The sequence below is a fragment of the Dermacentor silvarum genome, chromosome 1 (assembly GCF_013339745.2).
Source record: "Dermacentor silvarum isolate Dsil-2018 chromosome 1, BIME_Dsil_1.4, whole genome shotgun sequence".
NCBI classification, from domain to species: Eukaryota; Metazoa; Arthropoda; class Arachnida; order Ixodida; family Ixodidae; genus Dermacentor; species Dermacentor silvarum.
Window position 1 is genome coordinate 55064876 of NC_051154.1, and position 21812 is coordinate 55086687.

General features: G+C 41.8%; 1 protein-coding gene across 5 annotated transcripts in view; it reads left to right on the forward strand.

Annotated features, from left to right (window-relative positions):
• LOC119463550 (constitutive coactivator of peroxisome proliferator-activated receptor gamma-like) overlaps positions 1-5406 on the forward strand; it is a 69333-nt gene extending 63927 nt beyond the window's left edge. For 4 of the 5 annotated variants that reach the window (XM_049668276.1, XM_049668279.1, XM_049668272.1 and 1 more), the window contains exons 9-10: positions 3333-3542; positions 5081-5406. In XM_049668276.1, coding sequence (XP_049524233.1) covers positions 3333-3542; positions 5081-5131 — 261 coding nt within the window. In that variant the 3' untranslated portion in view covers positions 5132-5406. The remainder of the gene's footprint in view (positions 1-3332; positions 3543-5080) is intronic. The other variant, XM_049668282.1, reaches the window with a different exon arrangement.
• Positions 5407-21812: the final 16406 nt, after the last annotated feature.

A 21812-nucleotide genomic window follows, 5' to 3' on the forward strand; every position in this document is an offset into this window, starting at 1 on the left:
ACTTCTGCAAGTAATTTGTTAGCACATTGTTAGCAGTAACATGCATGTACATGTGCAGGCTTCAATATTTCACCGTTCCTGCTGTACTGCAATCTGCCAGTGGTGCAACAGCCAAAATAGGGTGTGGAGCAATTTTTGGAGCAGGAAAATCTTACTTTTGGAGCAGGAAAATCCAAATTCGGAGCAGTTTCACTAAGAACGCTTACTCATAAAACACCCTAAAATTTACCCTGTATGATAAACGCACCACCCAACTTTGCATTGGATTTCTGGGAGTATATACGGTAATTCACAATAGCAGCATAGGTGAGGGCAGGGGCGCGATCGGAGATCGCCATTCGGAGCGCGTGTTCAGTTTCGCCGTGCACGGTTGACTTAGGCCGGGCCTGGCGAAATTGAACATGCGCTCTAAACAACGACCTCGATTGCGCCCCAGCAGTGCACTGCACAGAACTTTTTTCGCTAAACATGTGGAAAGTACACATGTATTTCTTCGTGAGTTGTTCCCTTTCGTTTTCTTTTTCTTTTTTTCTGACGACGTGTTGCGACGGTCCGGCGGTAGTCGAAACATGCAGCGACTGTTTGACAATCTGTTGGTGTTTTGGCGGTGGCCTCGAGTTTCGGATACTATGGACTTCGGATAAAACGTCATTTTTTTCGGATTATCAGGGTCCGTTGTAACGAGAGTCGACTGTGTGTATATATATATACGCAACAAAAATCACGGGACACGCGAAAAATTTCGTTGTGGCAGAACTTCGTTGACGCGAAATTAGTATGTATATACCGTATTTTCCTGTGTTTTAAGTCAGTTTCTTTCTGAATTTTTGCCGATGCGTCTTATACACTGGTGCGACTTGTGTACGTTTCCTTCCCCGGCAATACTGCCGTCAAAATCGGATTGGAGGCTATGGCCACGTAAAGCACGCTGGGTTGACCTCTTCTGCCACTTAATTGCTATGGGTTCTGTGCGCGCCATCGAGTTCCGGCACACCGTGCGAGGACGGAGCAGCAATGCAAGGGGCGGCAGGCCGACCGCGAATCAACCGACCCCGAAGTTGTCGCATCTACAGATTGCTTTCAAGATATGGCGCGCGCTGTTACGTAAACTTCGCAGTTGCTACCAGAGTACAAGCCAACCCCCTCCCCTCCCTCCCACGATACCATCTTGCTTTCCAAATCCTCTGTGCACGATTCGGCTCACTGTTGCACACTTTCACTCGCACATAAGGCATACGGCGCATTAAGACGATGTTATCGCCTTTGGACTTTATACGGAACATCCCGGCGACCAAGATTGCAGAAATGCGCCTGGTGTGCCTTATCATTGCTACCGCAATTGTGTAGGAATGACACCCATACGCTTGCACGTGATTCGCGTTTACGGAGTGAAGCGTCACAAATTTTTTCAAATCGTATACCGAACCAACAGGTGCGTCTTGTACACCAGTACGATTTATACACTTTTTTTTTTTGGAAGAACTGCAATTTTTAGGAGGGTGCAACTTATACAAAGGTTAGAGTTACAGCCCACAAGATACGGTTACAGTGTAATACGGGCGAACGAAACCGAAACCATCGTCAACGGTTGAGACGTACTAAAGGCGGTCATTGAATTGTCAACTTTATGAGTGAATGCATTTCGCGCCGCAGTTACAGCATTTTTCATGCATTGCGGCCAACACCTAACTCAAAGCGCGTGCCCGGCCGATCGCGAAACACTCACTTCGCGGCACATGCACCGTCGCAATGAAGCAGTTTGAATTATCTCAATTTCATTGCATATTTATGACAAAATCGGCAAGCTTGGCAAGCTTACGCTTCACGGCAAGCAAATGCGTTACGAGAGTCCCACAGGCCGTTAAAAGAGCCATCGCAATGTCATTGTAACCGAGAAATTTCGCGGCTGGTCGGGCGTTTTGGCGCAGCGTGGCGCAATTTCGACATATATATATTTGGCGCAGCTCAGCTCAAAAATACGAAATTTTATCAAAATGGTATCAAAATGGCGCAATCGGCGCAGTTGTTGTACCCTTGATCTGCACGCACAGACGTGTATAAGCAATGCTTATGATTCTTGCGTACCAGGGCACAAGTTATTTGGTTCATATTAACCAACTCTTTGCATTGTGCCTATGGGAAAATAAAAGTAAGACTTTCTAGAATTACTACTTAGAGAGGCCAGTTAGAAAATATACTGTAATTAAAGTGTTTGGAAAGGCATTTTGTTACTACAATTGCAGTGGAAAACAACCTTGCATGGAGCCAAGGCCATATTTGCTAGACAGAAAGGAAATTGATTACTGGAAAAGTTTGAGAAACACTGATCTAGCTCAACTTAATATTTTCCTTTAGTGTCATTCCTCCCTCATTCCTCCAGTGCAGAATCTCACTGTTGTACTTGATTGTGGCACAGCTCAGATGGCGCCGCGAGAGTGAATAGGAGCTTTGCACTTACTGGTGACATGGCATAGCTACAGTGCACAGCATGTTGCAGACACTTGCTAAGGTGACATTTGTTGACAAGAGTAGGAATTTACGCTGGATGTGTGGAAGTTTCCCGAATACTACTTTTTTAACAGATCTAAAATTCCCGCTAGTGAACTTTTGCAATTCTGTTGCAGGCACTACACACTGTAAACAGTTGTGGAATAGTGCCTGTACTAAAATGAGACCGTCCATGTGTTGACTTCGTTTGATTATCTGCACTGCCAGACTGAGAAGTCGTCATTCATTGTGCAATGGCAATAAAAATCTTTCATGTATACTTTGAAAATGTTGAGTAGAAGCACACTTCAGAAAAAAAAATGTTGCTGCATGTGTGACACGAGTGATTAGTTCATGCAGATGGCATGGCCTGCACCTCAGTGCTCACTTGAAAGGCATGTGCAAAGTGCTGCGCTGGCAGCACTATTGTGCCTCCTGGATTGAATTAAGCTGCAGGCAAGGATAGTTTCTTACTTTTCTCATGGACATTTGTCATTTGGTTCTGTACTACATGGCACGGTCAGCATCAAAGGTTTATGGACTGTGTGGGATCTGAGAAAACGAACTTCCAAGCAATTTGTGACCATAACCAGTAAAACCGTATGAAACTGTTGTTCGCATGTATACTAGCAGAAGCAGTGAAAATATTTTTTTTTTTTCTAAAGTCCCACAGTCCGTAAAGTTTTGACATCAAGTGTGCATTTAACTTATTTCTTGTAGTAAGCTGTCAAAATGCTGTGCTCATTGCGGAGGTTCTGTGTATGCATGTTGTCTCGATTCCTGTATAGTACATTGAGCTTGCCAAATGTTCTAACGAAGAGATGTCATTGTTTCTTTCCGAGCAGAACAGCCAGATCGATGCAAAGCTGGTAATCATCGCCTCATATGTCATGGTTGGGGTCCAGTGTATGACGATGGCCCTCAGCGCCTGTGGCCAACCAGTGTCCATTCAAAATGCCGCACCATGGCTTTTCTTTGACGGAAAGCTGTTTCACCTCATTCATCATGAGCTCACGCAGTTGAGCACCTCATTCTCCTCTTTTCTGCAGCACAATGTGAGTGCTTATATTTTCTAATTTGACATCATTTGTGATAGTTCACATCATGCACCAGCGTTCCACCTAACCTTGTGCAATAACTTTTTCTGTGAGCAACTTTACATGCAGGTTGGATGTGTATTCTTATGGATCCTTCTTGGACTCGTAAATAAATAAATAAATAAATAAATAAATAAATAAATAAATAGGTACAAATGAAATAGAAGGCAATCGCAAGCTTTAGATCTTGATGTTACTTTGTAGAAGGGTTATAGCAAATGCAATGTAAATTTGTATACAACTTCTTTATCTGGGACAAGATCAGTTGGTTTTTATTAAGGGACCTTATATAGACCGTTCGGAATTATTTTTAATTCCAGCTTAATTTCAAGCAGGACTGTGCTCTCGTAAGTTTATTAAAGGGAGGGTGCACATGGATAAAGTCTCAAAGGAAGTATGTGGGCACAAGGAAGTTTCAGTATTAGTATTGACAAGATCAGTGCGGATGAAAATATTTGAAAGCATGGTGAATCAGACAGTTAGAGCTGCCATTGCTGCCACTGCATGAACAGTCAAAAAGTCACTTTGGTTTGTGGAAGCTAGCGAATTGCAACCCATGAATTTGCTGAGAAACTGTTTCTAGTACCAGAGCAGAGGCTTGTGGTTTTGTGATGCTTGCACAAGTTTGGTACTTAGTTGTGAAAGGAAATTCTCAGACATTTTAGAAGCATCATTAACAAAGACAAAGCTCATTATCTTTGTGTAGGCTTTCTTATGCAGTGAAGAAAGTACCTACACTTAACAACTGATACCCCTGTCACACGGGACAACTTAAGTGCACTTTGAGCAAGAGCACTACGCCGTGAGTGTCATTTGCACGCTGTCACACGGGAAAGCGTAGCGACACTTGCTGCAAAGCACACTCGCCGGCGAGTGTGTTCACTAAACTCACTTTGCTGCGCCCAAGTGCGTAGCCTCGGTAGCAGCGGCTCAGAAATAAATGAAAGTTCTTAAGTCTTTTTGAACCATTTTTATTATTAGGAATATTAATACGTATTAAAACGTACTTTACAACAAAAACTACGACTTCCCGTGCCATCTGCAATGAAATCCGCTATTTTATGTGCGTTTGCCTTGGATACGGTGCCGTCTTCTTGTCCTGGCTCGTGATGATCAATGACGCTAATGCGATTGCAATGATTCACTTCATTTGCACCTAAAGTTTATTGTAAATGCCACTTTTATATATATAATACTGTATTGCTTAGCAAGTATTGACTAAAATAACATAGATATGTCGTGCTACTGACTCGCCCATCGCGATCACCATCATTTTCTAAGTGCACTTCTCTTTCTCGTGTAGTAGCGCTCCACCAAAGTGACACTCTTTGCGCGTAAGTGCACTCGCTCAAAAAGACACTAAATTTGTCAGTGTGACAGGGGTATGACACTGCTTAGTTGAAGCTGTATCCCTTTATCACAAGACAGGGTCTTGTGCTCCATTAATGCACCTAAATATAGAATCAACGTATTATGGTGTTCTACTACATTTGCAGGTTGGTCGGCTACGTCTCTACCATCGGATGTGGAGCATCATCACTTCTTAAGAACGTCCACGACATCTGAACTTGCTGCTTTGACCATTGAACCAAACAGGATGTGCACATTTGTTATGTTTTTTGTACATTTTAACAAATTATTTTATCAGAACAGTTGTGTGTAATGTATAGTCAATCATGGACACAATAAAAAAAAATGTTGCAGAAGTTGTTTTCTGTGTTGGAAGGTGCTGCGCTTTTCACATTTCATTAAAACTGCGTGGCCCAATGTTGTGTTGCAACTGAAGTACACTGCAAGTTCTGTTGTGTGCTCATCCTACACTTTTTTTCTTTTGAACCGCACGCAGGATATATGTGCATAAAAGCTCGATATCCAGAGCAAGTGCTCCAAACTATGTGACAGTGCCCCACCGTTCTGTCACTGTGCCCATGGACAGATTTTGCGCTTCCTGTCCAGGAACGCACTGAGTGTTTTCACCCCAAAATTTTCTGTTGTATCAATCTGCACTTTCAAATCCATCCTGAGGCATTTCCCTGTCACAAAACAAATGAACCAGCAACACCGCACACGCACGGACCCCATGTGTCGCAGTGGCAGTACCGTTTATTCAGTCATTTCTCGCTTTGCAATTTCAAAACAAATAATGCAACTTGATGCTTTTCCAGATTGCATAGCCCTAATTTGGGAAATCTTTAAGAAAATTGAAGATAGCCCTTTTTAAAAAAAATATTGCATTAAAAAAGAAAGGCAAAAAAAATATATGCCCAAATTTGATCATTTCTCGTGAATATTTATTTATTTATTTATTCAAAATACCCCCAAAGGCCCTCATTATGAGGGTATTACATGGGGGGGTCACAGGCACTGGTCATAGATTATACATCATATTAAAGAACAAGACAATATAACACAAATAATAATAGAGTGATACAAAGGTAATATACAAAATGAGTCACAATTATTTCGGAGAAAACATTAGTACATATTAGGAGAACATAAGGTAACTGCAATGAAAAGCAAAACAGCAACAAACATCGAAAACACTGTAAAAGTCCCAAGATAATAATAAGATTAGTTGACAAGTCGTGAGCGAATTAAATCTTGAAACTTAGTCAAGTCAGGTTCCGTGGCAATGTCTGATGGTAAGGCGTTCCACTCAGTTATTGTGCGCGGTAAGAATGAATATGCATAATGGAATGACGCAGTTAATGCGTTTGACTTTGTATTGATGGTCACGACGTGGAAAGATAACTTGTGGTGACTGAAAGAAATCATCATGAAGTGATTGATGATGATAAAGCTTATGGAAAAGTGATAGGCGAGAAATTTTACGGCGAAGTGCTAACGTGTCCAACTCAGCTTTATTCTTTAACGAGGTGACGCTGGTGTAACGTGAATAATCTGAAAAAATGAAACGCGCAGCACGGTTTTGCAAGGCTTCAATGTTACTGATGATATAAGTTTGTTCGGGATCCCAAATGGCAGATGCGTATTCTAGTTTAGGACGGATTAATGTTGTGTACGCTAGTTTTTTAACATGCATTGGGGCTTCTTTTAAGTTATGTTTAATAAGTCCGAGAGTACGGTTAGAAGAGGCAAGGGTAAGATTAATATGATTATTCCATGATAAGTTTGACTGAAGATTGATGCCAAGGTACTTGTAAGTTGTGGCGAGTTCCACAGCGTTGTTATCAAGAGAGTAGGTTGTTGGAATTCGTGGCCTATTGGTGAAAGACAAGAGTTTAGTTTTGGAAACATTTAATGGCATTAACCAATTAGAACACCATGCACTTATTGCCTCCAGGTCAATTTGTAGTAAGTGATTATCAGTGTTACTTGTTACACATCGATAAAGTACACAATCATCTGCAAATAGTCTGATTTTGGATAACACGCAACTGGGTAAATCATTAATATAGATTAGAAAGAGTAAAGGTCCAAGTACGCTTCCTTGTGGAACTCCAGACGCAACATCAGCATGAGATGAGTTAGAATTGTTAACTGATGTAAACTGAGTTCTAGATGAGAGAAAATCGGTGATCCATGCATATATAGTAGGGTGAATGTTAAGCTGTGAAAGTTTAAGTAACAACCTATGGCGTGGAACACGATCAAATGCCTTGGAAAAATCTAAAAATATTGCATCAACTTGAAACCCAGCGTCTATCAGTGCATGTATGTCGTTAATAAATCCGGCTAGTTGGGTTTCGCATGAGTAGCCCTTGCGAAAACCCTGCGGATACTTGAAAATAATGTTATGGTCTTCAAGGAAGTTGATGACTTGAGTGTGTATTATATGTTCGAGTAATTTACAAATAGTACTGGTTAAGGAGATGGGACGATAATTGAGCGGACAAGCACGATCACCTGATTTGAAAATGGGTATTAGCTATGCGCCAGTCATTAGGAATACAGCCTGTTGATAGTGACTGGGAAAATAGAGCGGTTAACATAGGACAAATACTATGCGATGTATTCTTTAAAAATTTATTATTGAAGCCTAGATGGTCGGCGCTAGACGACGTTTTAAGATTGATTAGTAGAGCTAAAACACCAGACTCACTGATGACTATCTCGTGCATTGAGATTCCTACTAACGCCTTTAAAGTTGGCAATGAGTTAACGCTTTCATGAGTGAAAATTGTTACAAATGCATCATTAAGAAGTTGAGCACAGTCTGAATCGGGGATAGGAACTCCATGAGAATCAGTAAGACTGATGTCAGTGCGAGTTACAGGACTTGCAACACGCCAAAAGCGACGAGTATTATTTTTTAGCATGGATGGTAACTCATGAGAAAAAAAGTTATGGTGAGTAGATTTTAGCAATGCCTTATAAGCCTTTTCGCACGCTTTGTGTTTGTCATGGGCACTCGCGAGACCAGTCAGTTTTGCCTGGCTGTACAGTCTCTTCTTTTTGTTATTAAGCCGCCGAAGCTTGTTGGTAAACCAAGGAGAGCTATTTTTGCAGGAAATGGCTAACATAGGAATGAACGTGTCAATGAGAGAACTGAGGTTGGCTTTAAAGAGGGCCCAGTTCTGTTCAATGGAGCGTGCATGGAAATCATGCAGAAATTGATCTGAAAATGTTGTTAATTCATTGTTAATTGCGTCGAAATTGGCTTTACCGTAACATCTTATTTTCTTTTTGGTAATTGTTTTTTTGCTCACACAAAAGTTAATGCATCCAGTTACAACATCATGATCTGCGATGCCTTCTTCATGAGTTATGTCGGAACATATATCAGGATTGTTAGTTAAAACTAGGTCTAGTATATTGGCAGAAGTTTCAGTGGATCGTGTTGGCTGACTGATAAGTTGGGTTAATGAAAAGTCAAGACAAGTGCTCAGAAAAGAATGTGCGGCCGCATCCGTGGCCGATACCGAGAGTGACGACCAATTGATATTCGGAAAATTGAAATCGCCAAATATGATAATTACCGACCTCGGAAAAAGCGCGAACACCTCGCTCAGCACCCGATGATACTCATTGGAAAATGCGCCAGACATGTCGGGTGGACGGTAAAAAACGCCAATGAATAAATGCAGTACCCTTCAAGGAAATCCAAGTACATTCAAGAAAAGAATCGATAATGATGGGTGCGGCAATGAATTCTTCCTTTATCGCGATGAGCACACCGCCCCCTCTACGCTGCTGTCTATCACATCGAAAAAACTTGAAAGTGGATTCACTCGTAAAGATGCTGTTATCGTGAATGGTGTCGTTAAGCCAGGTCTCGGTAAGTAACACTAAAGTGAGAGTGCAATACCATTAGCGACAACACTTCTAGCATTGGTGTATAAAAAGGAAAGTTTTTTGTCAGTGCGACAATGCAATTTTACGGGTAAGCTGGTAGATGAACCTGAGCCTAAGGAAACGAAGGAGGAACATCATTTATCCCTGCGCCGGGAAACAAGAACAGCCTGGCCTTCATTGGTGTTCCACTCGTAAACGTCATTGTTCAAATGCAGTTTGTTGAAAACAAGACGTACTCGATCCCCGTCTTTCTTCATAGTTCGCGAGAACTGGAGAAGCTTTCGTCGCTTTTCGCGAACTGTTACCGAGTAATCTCGCGAGATGCTCAGGCTGGTGTTTTTGATGATGATGATGATGATGATGATGATGATGCCTCAATACTTGGCACAACCCACTGAGGGGGATAGGCCACGAACCGGGTGGTATTATGATAGAAATTTGAAATAAATTAATTTATAAATACATAAGTAAAAGAATAAAAATAAATGAGTAATTCAAAATGAGAAATAAAGCAATAATAAAAGAATTTAGTAGTGTTTACTAAGTTAGTCAGCCTTGCCTGAATAGGAATAGTAATATGAATTTAATAATAAATTAAATACAGCAAAGGAAATACGTAGATTTTGAATAGTAATAATAATAACATAATTGTGGTTTTATGACTTTACTTTTTGAATTTGCTAAAGCTATAATTTATTGAAGGATAAATAAAGCAATCGCGTAACAATGGGAAAATATTAAAAAGGCAATCTTTTTGTGTCACATAAAAAGTTATAAATGGCTCGGCAAACATTCCCGTGGCCATATCCTAACACCGTGGCTCCAAGTGAGAGTAAAACTGAACTGCTTAACGGCAGTCCTAGATTACGAAGTGGGATTTCTAAACATCGTTGTCGATGATTAGAAAACCGCCGACAGGATAGTAAAAAGTGATCAATAGATTCTGGTTCATTGCAGAGGTAGCATAATGGTGATGCCGCCAGACCACATCTGTGCAAGTAAAAATTTAATTGTGGAATACGGCAACGCAGTCTTGTCAGTGTTACTTCGAATTGCCGGTTGGGACACCACTGTCGATTCCAAGAATAATTTAGATGTATAAAGTCTGTTGATTTTGCTAGTGCGAGGCTTTTCTTGTCTTCAGTCAAAGCAAACTGCCTATATCTGGCTGCAGTGATATACGCAGTTGCCGGCAGCACAGATATCGCCGGACCCTTTAAAGAAGCTCGTGCTAAAGAATCAGCTATTTCATTAAGTTGGATGTCTCGGTGGCCTGGTACCCATACTAAATGAACTAACTTTAAGTGGGGAGGAGCTAATGTATAAAACGTGTTTAAAGCTGTCAAATTTGTAGATGCGTTAAGCGCGCTGCATACAGAAAGTGAATCTGTGACAATAATAACTTTTGTAACATATAGCGGTAACTTTCTCAATGCAAGAATTATTGCCAGAAGTTCGGCCTGAAAAACTGGTGTGTAATCTGGCAGGCGAAGTGAAAAAGACCAATCGAGGGATGGTGAGTATATTCCCACGCCTGCCTTCTCTTCACACGAGGAAGCATCAGTCGCTATTACATTTATTGGGAAATGGGCCAAATAATCTTGCAAAAGGGCATTCAAATATGTTGGTGGCAGCAGTTTTGCGTTATTGGGGAAAATATCCGCAAATTCTATTTTAAAGGACAATTTGGAGCTATCTAACGGAATGATTTCCCTAATGTGAACATTTAAAGGTGTTAATTGTTCCTGCACAAATACAACCTGTGGGGTATGTAACCGAGGCCACGTGATCTCAAAAAATGAATTTGGTTCACTAATAAATATATATTCTGTACGTCTAAGAGGCGACTCATAAGCCCTTAAGTAGGTTTGAACCGTAAGCATGCAGAATCTCGTGTGAAGAGAAGGTAAGCGCGCTTCCTGGTATAACACGTTATTAGCAACGAATTTAGGCAGGCCTAAACATATTCGAAGAGCTTCTCTCTCTAAAAGAACAAGTGGTCTTATTTTATATTTTGCACCTCCGGAAAACAAAACACATCCAAATTCTATAATCGGTCGTACATACATACGGTAGATCATAATTAATGTGTCACTTCGCATACCAGATCGCCGGTTACTGATTCTACGTAATAAACCTACAGCTCGTGTCCCTTTCGTTGCAATATTTTCTATGTGAGAACGCCAGCTAAGTTTTTCATCATATGTGATACCCAGGTACTTAAGCGACTCTACTTGTGGAATTATTCTCTGATCACATACTAAAGATAAATGTATCGGCCCGGAAAGCGGAAAGACAAGGACTGCACTTTTGTTTACGTTTAGAGACAGGTGAAGAGTGTGAAGCCACGTCTCTAGCATACTGAGGTATGTTTGCAAGGACAGATAAAGGGAATTGATGTCTCTTGCTGTCGCGAAAAATGCGATGTCGTCTGCATAGACATAGAGATGAACTTCCCGGCTCAGTGGAACTGAACTCATCAAAAGGTTAAATAGGACAGGAGACAGAACAGCCCCCTGGGGCACCCCTCTTGTCTGATCGAACTTTGTTGAAGAAACGCCGTTTTGAAAACAATAAAATTTTCTATTTCTTAAAAATGCAAAAATCCATGTCTTTATATATCTCGGAAAATTGTAGGACTGTAATCTGTCCAGTAGTAGTGGGTATTCGACACTGTCATAAGCTTTTGCCACGTCAAGAGTCACTAAAGCACCCAATTCTTTTCTATTTCTAGCAAGTTGGATACGGCTTTCCAAGTCTACATGCGCACACCAAATAGAGAGACCAGGACGGAAACCTATTTGACTTGGGCTCAGTAACGAATTTTTAGATATATGATCGATCATGCGATCATATAGAACTCTTTCAATAAGTTTTACCATATTTGAGGTAAGAGAAATAGGTCGAATATTGTCAAGATTGTAGCCAGCTCCTTGTTTTTTAAGTAGCGGAATTATTTTGGCTGTCCTCCATTCTTGAGGAATCCAAGCATTTTTTAGAGAATAATTCACGGTGTTTAGAAGTTCCTCAGGAGACATTGCAAACAAAATTTTTAACATGGCATTGGAAATGCCATCAGGACCTGGTGCTGAGGCAGGCAAAGATCTAACGATATTGGAAAGCTCCGACACTGTGACTTCCACAAAGTCATCCGCGATGGGAGGTCTTAATTGTCGATTCGGCAAACGTGATGTTAAGCGTTGAGCTAATCCCTTTCCTATGAATTCTAATGAAGCAGCTGTCTCACGTGGTGAAAGAATTATCGATGTAGTATTCGCTGATGTCGGTATGAACTTTCTATACCGAAGGAATCTGAACAGTGCTTTTTTGTTGTTAGGCTTAGAGAGGAATTCATGATGTTTTTTATCATATTCGTCTTTGGCATTCGATACAGTTCTTTTGAATGTGGCAGCTGCAAACTTATAATCACTCCAGTTACTCGGAGACTGATTGTAAAGTAGTTTTTTCCAAGCGGCTTTTCGTCTTCTATAATCCCGCGTGCACTCCGAATTCCACCAAGGAGAGTGGGTACGTTTATCTTTGTTAATATTGAACTGAGATCTTTTATATGAACTTTTTAATACCGCGCAAAGACTCATGGCTTTGATGTCATCCGGCACCGTTATCTGGGAGTTGAGGGTCGCTTTTAATACACTCTGAAATTTCTGGTAATTGACAAAAATTCGCGCCGGAGACTCTAAAGAAGTAAGAGGGCACAGAATATCAAATCTAATGGGTAGATGGTCACTGTTTGAAGCAGAGTCGACTGTAGACCAGGAAGTCACGCACATCCCCGCGCTGGCAAATGTTAGATCCAATGCTGATTTATAACGGCCTTGAATAAACGTAACTGTTTTCGTGTTTAAGCAACAAAAATTTTGATTAATTGCCCAGTCCGATAATCTTTTTCCACATGAGTCTGTTCGGAAACCCCAAGCCACATGGTGTGAATTAAAGTCTCCCGCTATCACAATTTCTTTCCTACAAGATTTGACAACGTTATTAAGGTATCGAATATCTTGAACACCTGCAGGAAAATATGTATTAACTAAAGAAAACGGAGAACAACCAGGAATAGTTACATCTATTGCTAGTATCTCGCACTCCGTAGACATATACTGATATGATATTGTTGCTTTGTGGCATATTTTATTTGTTATCAGGAAAGCGAGTCCTCCACCTCTGGATGGACGGTCCAATCGAAATAAACGGTAGTTTCTTATGTGGAAATCTTGGCCATGTGATAGCCAAGTCTCCTGCAAAAGAATAATGTCGGGAGAAAATTGAGAACAAAAATATACTAAATCTGTGGCTGCAGAAATAATGGAACGGCAGTTCCACTGTAATACCTTTAAAACACCTATGATGAATTAATGCCTACTGTAGAAATCACTTGCTCTAATAGACTGTCTTTTAAAAAATCTTTCTTCGAAAGACTGTCTTTACCGTGTTTTGCGGGTTTTGATTTATGGATAGAACTTGAAGAATTGGGGTTAGCATCGGATTTAGAAATGTTATCTTTAACAATTTTTTTGGTTTTGGAGTGCGGGACAGAGGTGGATGAATTATCATTAGGTGATCTTGTGCGTTTAAGCGTCGGAAGATCCATTTCTACGTCCTGGTTGTTTTCCGACACTGATCCAGAGAAGCATCCGTTGTCGGTCTGCTGAGTTGAAGTTGATGGTCTTGCATTTTTAGTGCTTTCTGCAATGACTGGCGAGGGATCTATTAGGTGCCCAGCGTTCGATGTAATGGGATTTGTAGGAATCTGCGAGCTAGTGTTAGGGCTCGTTACAGAACTGAAAAGCTGAATCATTTGTGATGTCATCACATGAGCTAGAGTCTCCGATAGGTTTGATGTTAGTCGTTCCATAGCCTTTGAGAGCGCTTTTTCGACAGCTATCGCAATAGCATCGGAAAGGGTCGAGTCTGCAACCATTTGTTGACGGGCTGTCACTCCTGCATATCCCTTAGATCTTCCCTGGACCTCAGCAACAGCATCACGGCGTGAGCAACGTCTCCTTTCAATTACTTCCAGGATTTGAAGTTCCTGTGTTCTCGCAGGACAGTTCGAGTAGTTAGCGGGGTGACCACCACTACAGAGACAGCATTTCTCTTCTTCGGATGAACAATCAGTGAAATTGTGGTTGTCACCGCAATTACGGCAACGTGGCGCAGATCTGCAGCCCCTCACGTTGTGACCGAATCGCCAACAGTTGGCGCATTGTAGAATGCGTGGAGCTAGAGCTTCAACCTTATATATAAGGGGCCAGACCTTGATTTCTGTCGGTCGCAATGTACCAGCACATGTGATTATCACTGACTCAGTTGGAGTCTTCTTATTATCAATCACTCGGCTACACCGGTAAACGGAGATGACACCAGCCACCGAAAACATCTCTAAAATCTCTTCAGGGGTTAAACTGACGTCTACACCTCGTACAATGCCTCTAGAGCATGCAAGATGTGGTGGGACGAAACATCTCACCGGATGTGAAGCGAATGTTGGGCAATTGAGCAGTTCCTTGGCACAGTTGTGGTCTGGCGAGCAACATAAAATACCTCCCTTGCCGAACTGGCGGACCTCAGTGATCTGTCGGTAGTGAGTTGACGCCTTCTGCAACTCCACCTGAATCGTCTTCGGGTTTTTCATGTTAATTATACCCCCATCGGTAGGCACCATGGCCACGGGAACGTTGCCGGTTCCACTGCGGAGAAAAAACTCAAGCGGTAGCTCCTGGGGAGCCACCGAGGCTGACCACGGGGAAGCCCCGAGGCCAGGTGATGAGACAGACATGAAGCAAGGCTGAGTAACTCAAAAACACATAAGAATTCTTCAAACGGAAATAAAAAGAGTAACGTAAGATCAAGGTGAACAAAGAAAATACCACCCGATACTTGACCCAAGCCCCCAAAGCAGGAGATGTTATTACAGGGATCAAACGCAGGAACGTAGGAATCGAACGCTGCAGTCGAACGCAGCAGTCAGCAGCAGCAACAGAACGAAGCTGAAGCTGGTGTTTTTCAACTTAAAGCCGCGGCTCAGAACCACTTCGACTTCCTTCTCATTGAAGAATTTGGCTATGATAGGCCGCTTCTTCTCCGACGAAAAGCGGCCCACACGATGTGCTCTCGAAATTGACGTCACGGTAAGCCCAAGTTTTTCGGTACAGAAATTATTTACGAGTCGTTCTGACTTTTCCCACGTTTCAGATTTCGCCGAATCTGTTATGCCATAAAAGAGAACGTTAGACTGCCTAGAGCGATTTTCCAGGTCGTAAATTTTTTCTTGTACACCTACGAGACCGTTGTCACTGCACGCGATGGACTGAGCACTAGGGGCTGCAGCAAATTTCTGCTCTAGATCAAGGACACGCTTTGTCAGTTTTTCTAAATCATTCTTTACCTCTAAGTGACTTTGAAGCACCTTTTTAACCGATTCTTGAAGTACTGAATTGCTAGCTTCAACACGCAAGATAGAGCCAGCCACAAGGTCTAGCTTTTCCTCTTGAGCCTTGGTCATGGGTCCCGGGTTAAGCTCGACATCGCCCCCCAGAACAAGCAAGCACAACAGATACAATACAGAAGCGCGAACACTTTTCAAAACATGAGGTGGCCACGACACCGCTAAGAGACAGACATCATCGTCACGATAGGAATAAGCATCATAGTAGCTAACCTGTACAAACATCAGCGGTGAGCGTAGGATCACAGTGACGGTGCCGTGGCCCAGGGTGGCGTCGGAATGCGCGCACTTTTGTACTGCCCGCTCAGCTGACTCGGTCCCACGTTGCCAGACGGAAAAAACTACGGCATCCAGAAGTGGCGGAGCATTGACGAGAGGCGAACTGGCCAAAAACGGCATTGATAGGCCGCAGTCCGTTGACGAAAATATTTAAGTACTGACCAGGGAATAGATATTTGCCTCAAGTTTCAGACAAAATTTCAAAACCGTTCTCTTAATTAGTGTGGAGAAAAAAAAATTCTGGACTTTGGCCAATATTATGCAATGTTCCGTTTTTGCTATTTCTTCCTCCATATCGTAGTGGTAATGCTTCATGGTAATCAATGCTATTGACCTGCATTTTTATCACTAAATATTTTTTAAACACTTTGGAAGCTAACCAAACTGCAGATTCACGAAAACCCGCAGAAAGCACTTGTGACTGACCAGGCGCAGGCGCTTCCATATTTTTGTCGCAGACAAATATTTTTCTTGCAAAACTAAGATTTCGTTGTCCTTGCCACTCGAGCTGCAAAATATGTTTGCATCAAAATTTAAAATGCTCACCGGACATGCGTGGCCAAACTTATCTGAACGCACCCTAAAGAGGAATATTAAGATAAGCTGTATTAGTAAATTACGCTTTTGTAATAGGTGGAATAGCCACTATTACAGTAAGAGGCTTGGCTAGTCAGAAAAGACAAAAAAAAAAAAAGGAAAACGGGTTGAATTGCCGCTCTGTAGTTCCAGCACTACCTCACTGCAACATCAAGGATTTGCCCAGCACCCAGTGAACCACAAATATCCATTGGATGTACCACAAAAGACCAAATATCCAAGACATTTAACGACGTCCAGTTTACATCTATAGTATGTTCGACTAGTACGTGGCAGTCAAGGGTCATCCAGAGGACGTCGAATGTCCTTATGATTTGGACATCTCTTGCACATTCAAAGCTCTCGTGCATTGATCGTACATTGTGCGTTATGAGTCGATGCACGCACTATGCCGCAGAAATACAAGCAAATTGTCTCTAATGCCTAACAATGGGAAGCTAGGAGAGCAAAAGCATTAAATTAATTATTTTGCAATTTAGCACGACCTTTGCACGCACTGCTGGAGGTCTAGTAACGTTGCTGCTGGACACCGCGCGCAAATTTTCGCTATGCTTTCGGTCTCGGTTACGTCATTTTCTTTCTCATACAAAGATAATTTATTTTTCAGTTATATCTATTAGTACACTGTTGAAAATACGTAACCTTTAACTTGCTGATGTATTACGACAGTTTATAAAGAAAAAAAGAAGCTTGAACTCGCAATAGCTTTGACTTCGCATCGCCACTGATATCAGATCAGCAACACGCGCCTCGATGCAAGTGCGCAGCAATGTTCCGAAACGGGCGCGAGCAGCGTGTGCTTTATTTGTGTCTTTTCGACTCTTGTGCGGTTGACCATGGCCCAAGTACTGTACGTATATACTAGGCAGAACTGTACAGTTGCGTGCTGAAATTTAGAGCTGTGCTTCTGACTGCTATTTGTGGTACGTTTGTTCGCCTTGCGGAGCGCTTACGGGAATGTTCTGGAGGCAATGTTTTGATGGTTAATTTTCGCACATGTTTGTATCGCTTGGTTTCCGGCGTTCCTCTTCAAGTGTCAGGGATATTTCTCATTTGCAATGTCTATATCTAAGTCCCTGGCAGCATTATGTTATTGGCACTTTTGTGATCTGAGAAGCTGCCTGACCAAGTTGCCTATCAAGATGAACATTCCATCTCTGGATTCTGCTTGCGTGGAATTTATTTTACCATATATTTTTCAATGCAGCTAGAAAGTACTGGCTTTCTATCTTGAATCCGGTGGCCCCAGAAGCAGCTGCTGGCAAGCAGGCCATGCACTTTTTGTCATTAATTAGTATGTGATACTACCTCTTACTAATCAGTTTTATTCTTTTTAATTATAATTGTGGCACTGTGCCTACTCGTTACTTGTGTTTTAATAAAGTTTAATTTTCAAGAATCTGTTTTTGATTACGTGTTTTTTTTTTTCTTTTTTAGATCCGCGTTTAACCTGTTTGTGTACAGCGAGAACATGTAATGAATAATTTCATACATGTGCGTGGCTGGGGGCTGATCATTTTTGTAATAAAGCTTTATCAGTTGTATAAATAAAAAAGTAACATTGGTATGACATTGTGAGTTTCACAGGTGTGCTTTACCTAGTGCTTACTGAACTCACTATTTTTCATTTATCCATTGCAGGATTTGTAATGATGCATAATGATCAAAATGCGGATTTACAGTTTTCTCATCACAGTTTTTGCATTTTGATGAGCGCTAGAACTATATATAAAAGTTGACAGTCACTTTAGCGAACACTGAAGAGGATGAAGGCAGAAGCCTGCGCACTCATGAAGCATTCATTAAATTATTTGTCATTCGCATGCGTTGTTACTTCTATTGTTTTCTCCTACCAAAGTTGTGGGCTCGAGTGCCTTAATTACCTGTGCCTTAATTAACTTCGTCATAATTAACACCAATGGTTGCGGGCTCTACTCCCACCAAAGGTCAAGGGTCTGAGTGCCTTAATTGTATCTTAACTTTGTCTTAATTAACATCGAAAGTCGTGGGTTCGACTTCCACCAAAGTTCGAGAGTTCGAGTGCCTTAATTAACTCTGCCGTAATTAACTTGCCTTAAATAACTTCGCTCTAATGAACACCCAAGGTAGTGGGTTCAACTCTACCTTCACCATGTCAATTGGAATCCAACTTGGAGATAATTTGGAGATGTGGCCGGTTCGCCCATATCTCCAAGTGGTTTCGACTCCCAACAAAGGCCGTGGGTTAGAGTGCCTCAATTAACTCTATCTTAATGAACTGTGCCTTAATTCGCTTTGACCTAATTAACACCAAAGGTCGAAGGTTCAATCCCCAATTTTGATGCCATTGAATTTTGGTGCTGCGACGCTGGACATCGGATTTTCGACCATTGAGCCATCTAAGGATTTCACCTTAAGTGTTGCAGTTTATATTTTCACATTCACACGTTTACACGTTAACAAAACATTTCAAGCAAAGTCACCAGCTACATGCCGACAATGTGGGTAACTGTGTCATTAGTGTGCCTCAGCAGATGTACCACCGATGACAAATTAAATGCGAACAGCGGAGCGTGTGGCCGAAGCATAACTAAAGGTATACGGTGAATGTCGTCGGCCTGTCGTTGTGCACGTGCGTGGGGATATAGTTCTCAAGGAAGAGTGCAGCCCTGCTTGCCCTATTGCGATAAACGTCACCCGTATTTTGTCCGAAAGTTGTTTTCTCATCTCTCCTCGGGCAGTGCCATACCCACCTGGCAGTACACTGTTATGGTGACTAGCACCATCGCTACATCTGTAGCGTGATATAGCTGGCATGCACCCAGCTTGCTAACGTGCATTGCTTTGCTTTTGTTACCACCATCAAAGCTGCCAGTGTCTAATCGTAATTTGAATAGCACGAAAAATGTATTGCATTGGATGCGCAACAACAGTGCTAGCCACCTTAAAAGTAATCACAGATAGGAATGGCACTGCAATGGCGGGGTGAGAATACAAGCTTCCAAGAAAATACAGGTGACGTAATACGCACTAGGACAAGCAGCCCCGCACTCTGCATCGAAACCACATGCATGTGTACAATCATCGCTGGCCGACGCCACACATTGTGCTTTTAGTTACGTTTTGGCCACACACTCTGCTGTTCGTATTTCATTTGTATTCAATAGTACATCTACTGTGGCACTCGCAGGTATACAGCTCATTATAGGGACAGCAGGAAAGATCCGATAGATGTTCTATGGACGTCCTACGTCCCAAAAAAGAACATCTATTAGAGGTTACTTATGTCCAGCTGCGACATCCTTTCAACGTTAGAGCAACGTGATCTGGATGGGACTTAGATTATCCATGGTACGTATTTGTAACGTTGTTTGGAGAAATATAGATATCTATAGGACGTGTGCAATGTCTCAAACATGATGTTCTATGGACATCTATGGTACATTAATGGTTCACTGGGCATCTGTTCAGATCTAGTTTATTAGTAAGAAGGGCTATATCGAATTGTAAAGGAACCAACTCAATCCAGCAAGTCATTTCCTGCCCCAAAAACGAACAATATTTTGAAATCCATGACATCACACTGACATAGTGACATGATTGTTTCAGCGTAAAATTCAAGACAGTGAAGTTTGGCTTAAGTTTTCTCCACTAGTAATCAATGCTTTGCGGCCAAATAAATGAAAGTAAGAGCTCCAAATGTAGAATTTACCAGTCTAAACTTAATTCTGCTCTTTAGTGTCACTGATCAGGTGTCACCACCCGTGGTCTTTCATTTATGCATAGAGAGAGAGAGAGAGAGAAGGATAGACAGAAAAAGAGAAACTTTTATTGTTCAAAAGGATTTTGGTGGAATGGTTGGAAACTCTTTAGTCCAGGGCCCCACTGGCCTCGGCTGCCTGCTGGACCTGGGTTATGAAAGAATGTTGTCCCGCCAGGTCTGAGCTGGTTAACTGTGCCTCCCATTGCTCCATTGTGTGGCCTGAGTTATTAAACAAGTGTGATTCAAAATCCCATGTAATGTGTTGTAGTGTTGCTATGCCATCGTACCACGGGCAGTCGGCCCCGTAGCGAGTGGGAAACATGGCATTTTGTAATTTAAGATTTAATTTAATGTAGGGTGTAATTTTATGCCAGCTGGCGGCTTCCTCTCCACTGAGTTGTGGGTGATGGGTATTTTTTTCTGGTTGTGAGCTGATGAGCGAGAATCTCTTGGGCATTCGCTGGATTGAGGTTATGGTTGATTCCCCAGGACCTTCTCAATCCCAAGTCTGCCCAGTTAGCAATCCCTCGGGCTAGTGAATCGGTCAGTGCGTTCCCTTGAGCATGCAATTTTTTTCTGGGGGCCACTGCATGAAGGCTGGGATTAAAATCTCTTTGGTGTAAGCACACACCTTTAAAGGGACACTAAATCTGTTTAGACTAATCAAGCATTTATTGAAAACAATATTTTTGTTCATTTTGCAGTAATATGTTGAGTATTAGGAGAGAAAATGAAGGTCAAAGTTAAATTTTTTTGTATTTGAGCTGTTGTGGCTCAATAAAAGTTCTTGAAACTTACCAAGTTCAGTCTTTAGTTCTTTCAGAATACGATACAACTAATCTTTACTGATAAAAAGTTTACTAGGCTCAAGCAAATGGCATCAAAATCTATGACGTCACGTCATAGATTTCGACGTCGCTTATCTTTCGCTTTTGAGTCTTTTCCGACTTAATTTACTAATACAGCTCAAATTACTTTTCTCTATGGTGTCCCTAAGGGACCCAAAAAGAAATACATTTAGGTGTTCATGTTATCCTGGCCGGTCCTATAGACGATTGTGATAGTGTGGCCCTTAAGAAACTTCCGGTCATGGGCCTTATCAGTCTACTGTGCTGGATCACAAGCGCACTCCTGCATCTATATCACCACCATTGCCTTTCTTACTCGCTATATTTAGCAGACTACATCAGTGAGCCAAACCGGAAGCCGTTTGCAAACAGCAAAAGTGGCGTGTGTCTTAATGTGATCATAATTAGGCTGATATTGACGGTAAATTCCTCTAGTAGGTTCTTTAGGAAGGTGAGCGAATAGGATGGAAATAAATGACAGTGCCACAGAGGTTTCAAAAGCAACTTCACGTTTATTCGTCTAGAATAATGCTACCAATATAATTGACCAAACAAAACTTGTTTCAATGGATGAAAAACACTATGGCCAGCACACAGTCGTAATGTATAGCAACATATGCAGAACCTTTTCAAAAAATCATTCGAAATTTGGGCGACACCATGTATTCATATACAACAGTTATCAGACAACGTTACCACACATTATCATTTAGCAAACATTTGACTCGCGAATTCATCGGACACTCGAGCCTGTGTAGCGTGAACGAAAGTAGCGCGACATTTCTTCCCGGAACCTTCCGCATTTATCGTCGCGACAAGACGCAGCGCGTCTGATGCCACAGCCGTGAACTTGCACGATAACAAAAAACCTGCACTCATACCTTTCGCCAATGAAAGCCGTGCGTCACGCAAGATTTAAAGTCAAGCGCACGCCACACTTTGAACAAACACGCAAGGAAAAAAAAAAAAAAAAAAAAAAAAAAAAAAAAAAAAAAAAAAAACTTGGATGAAACTGCTGCCGCATTCAAGTGAGCAATGCC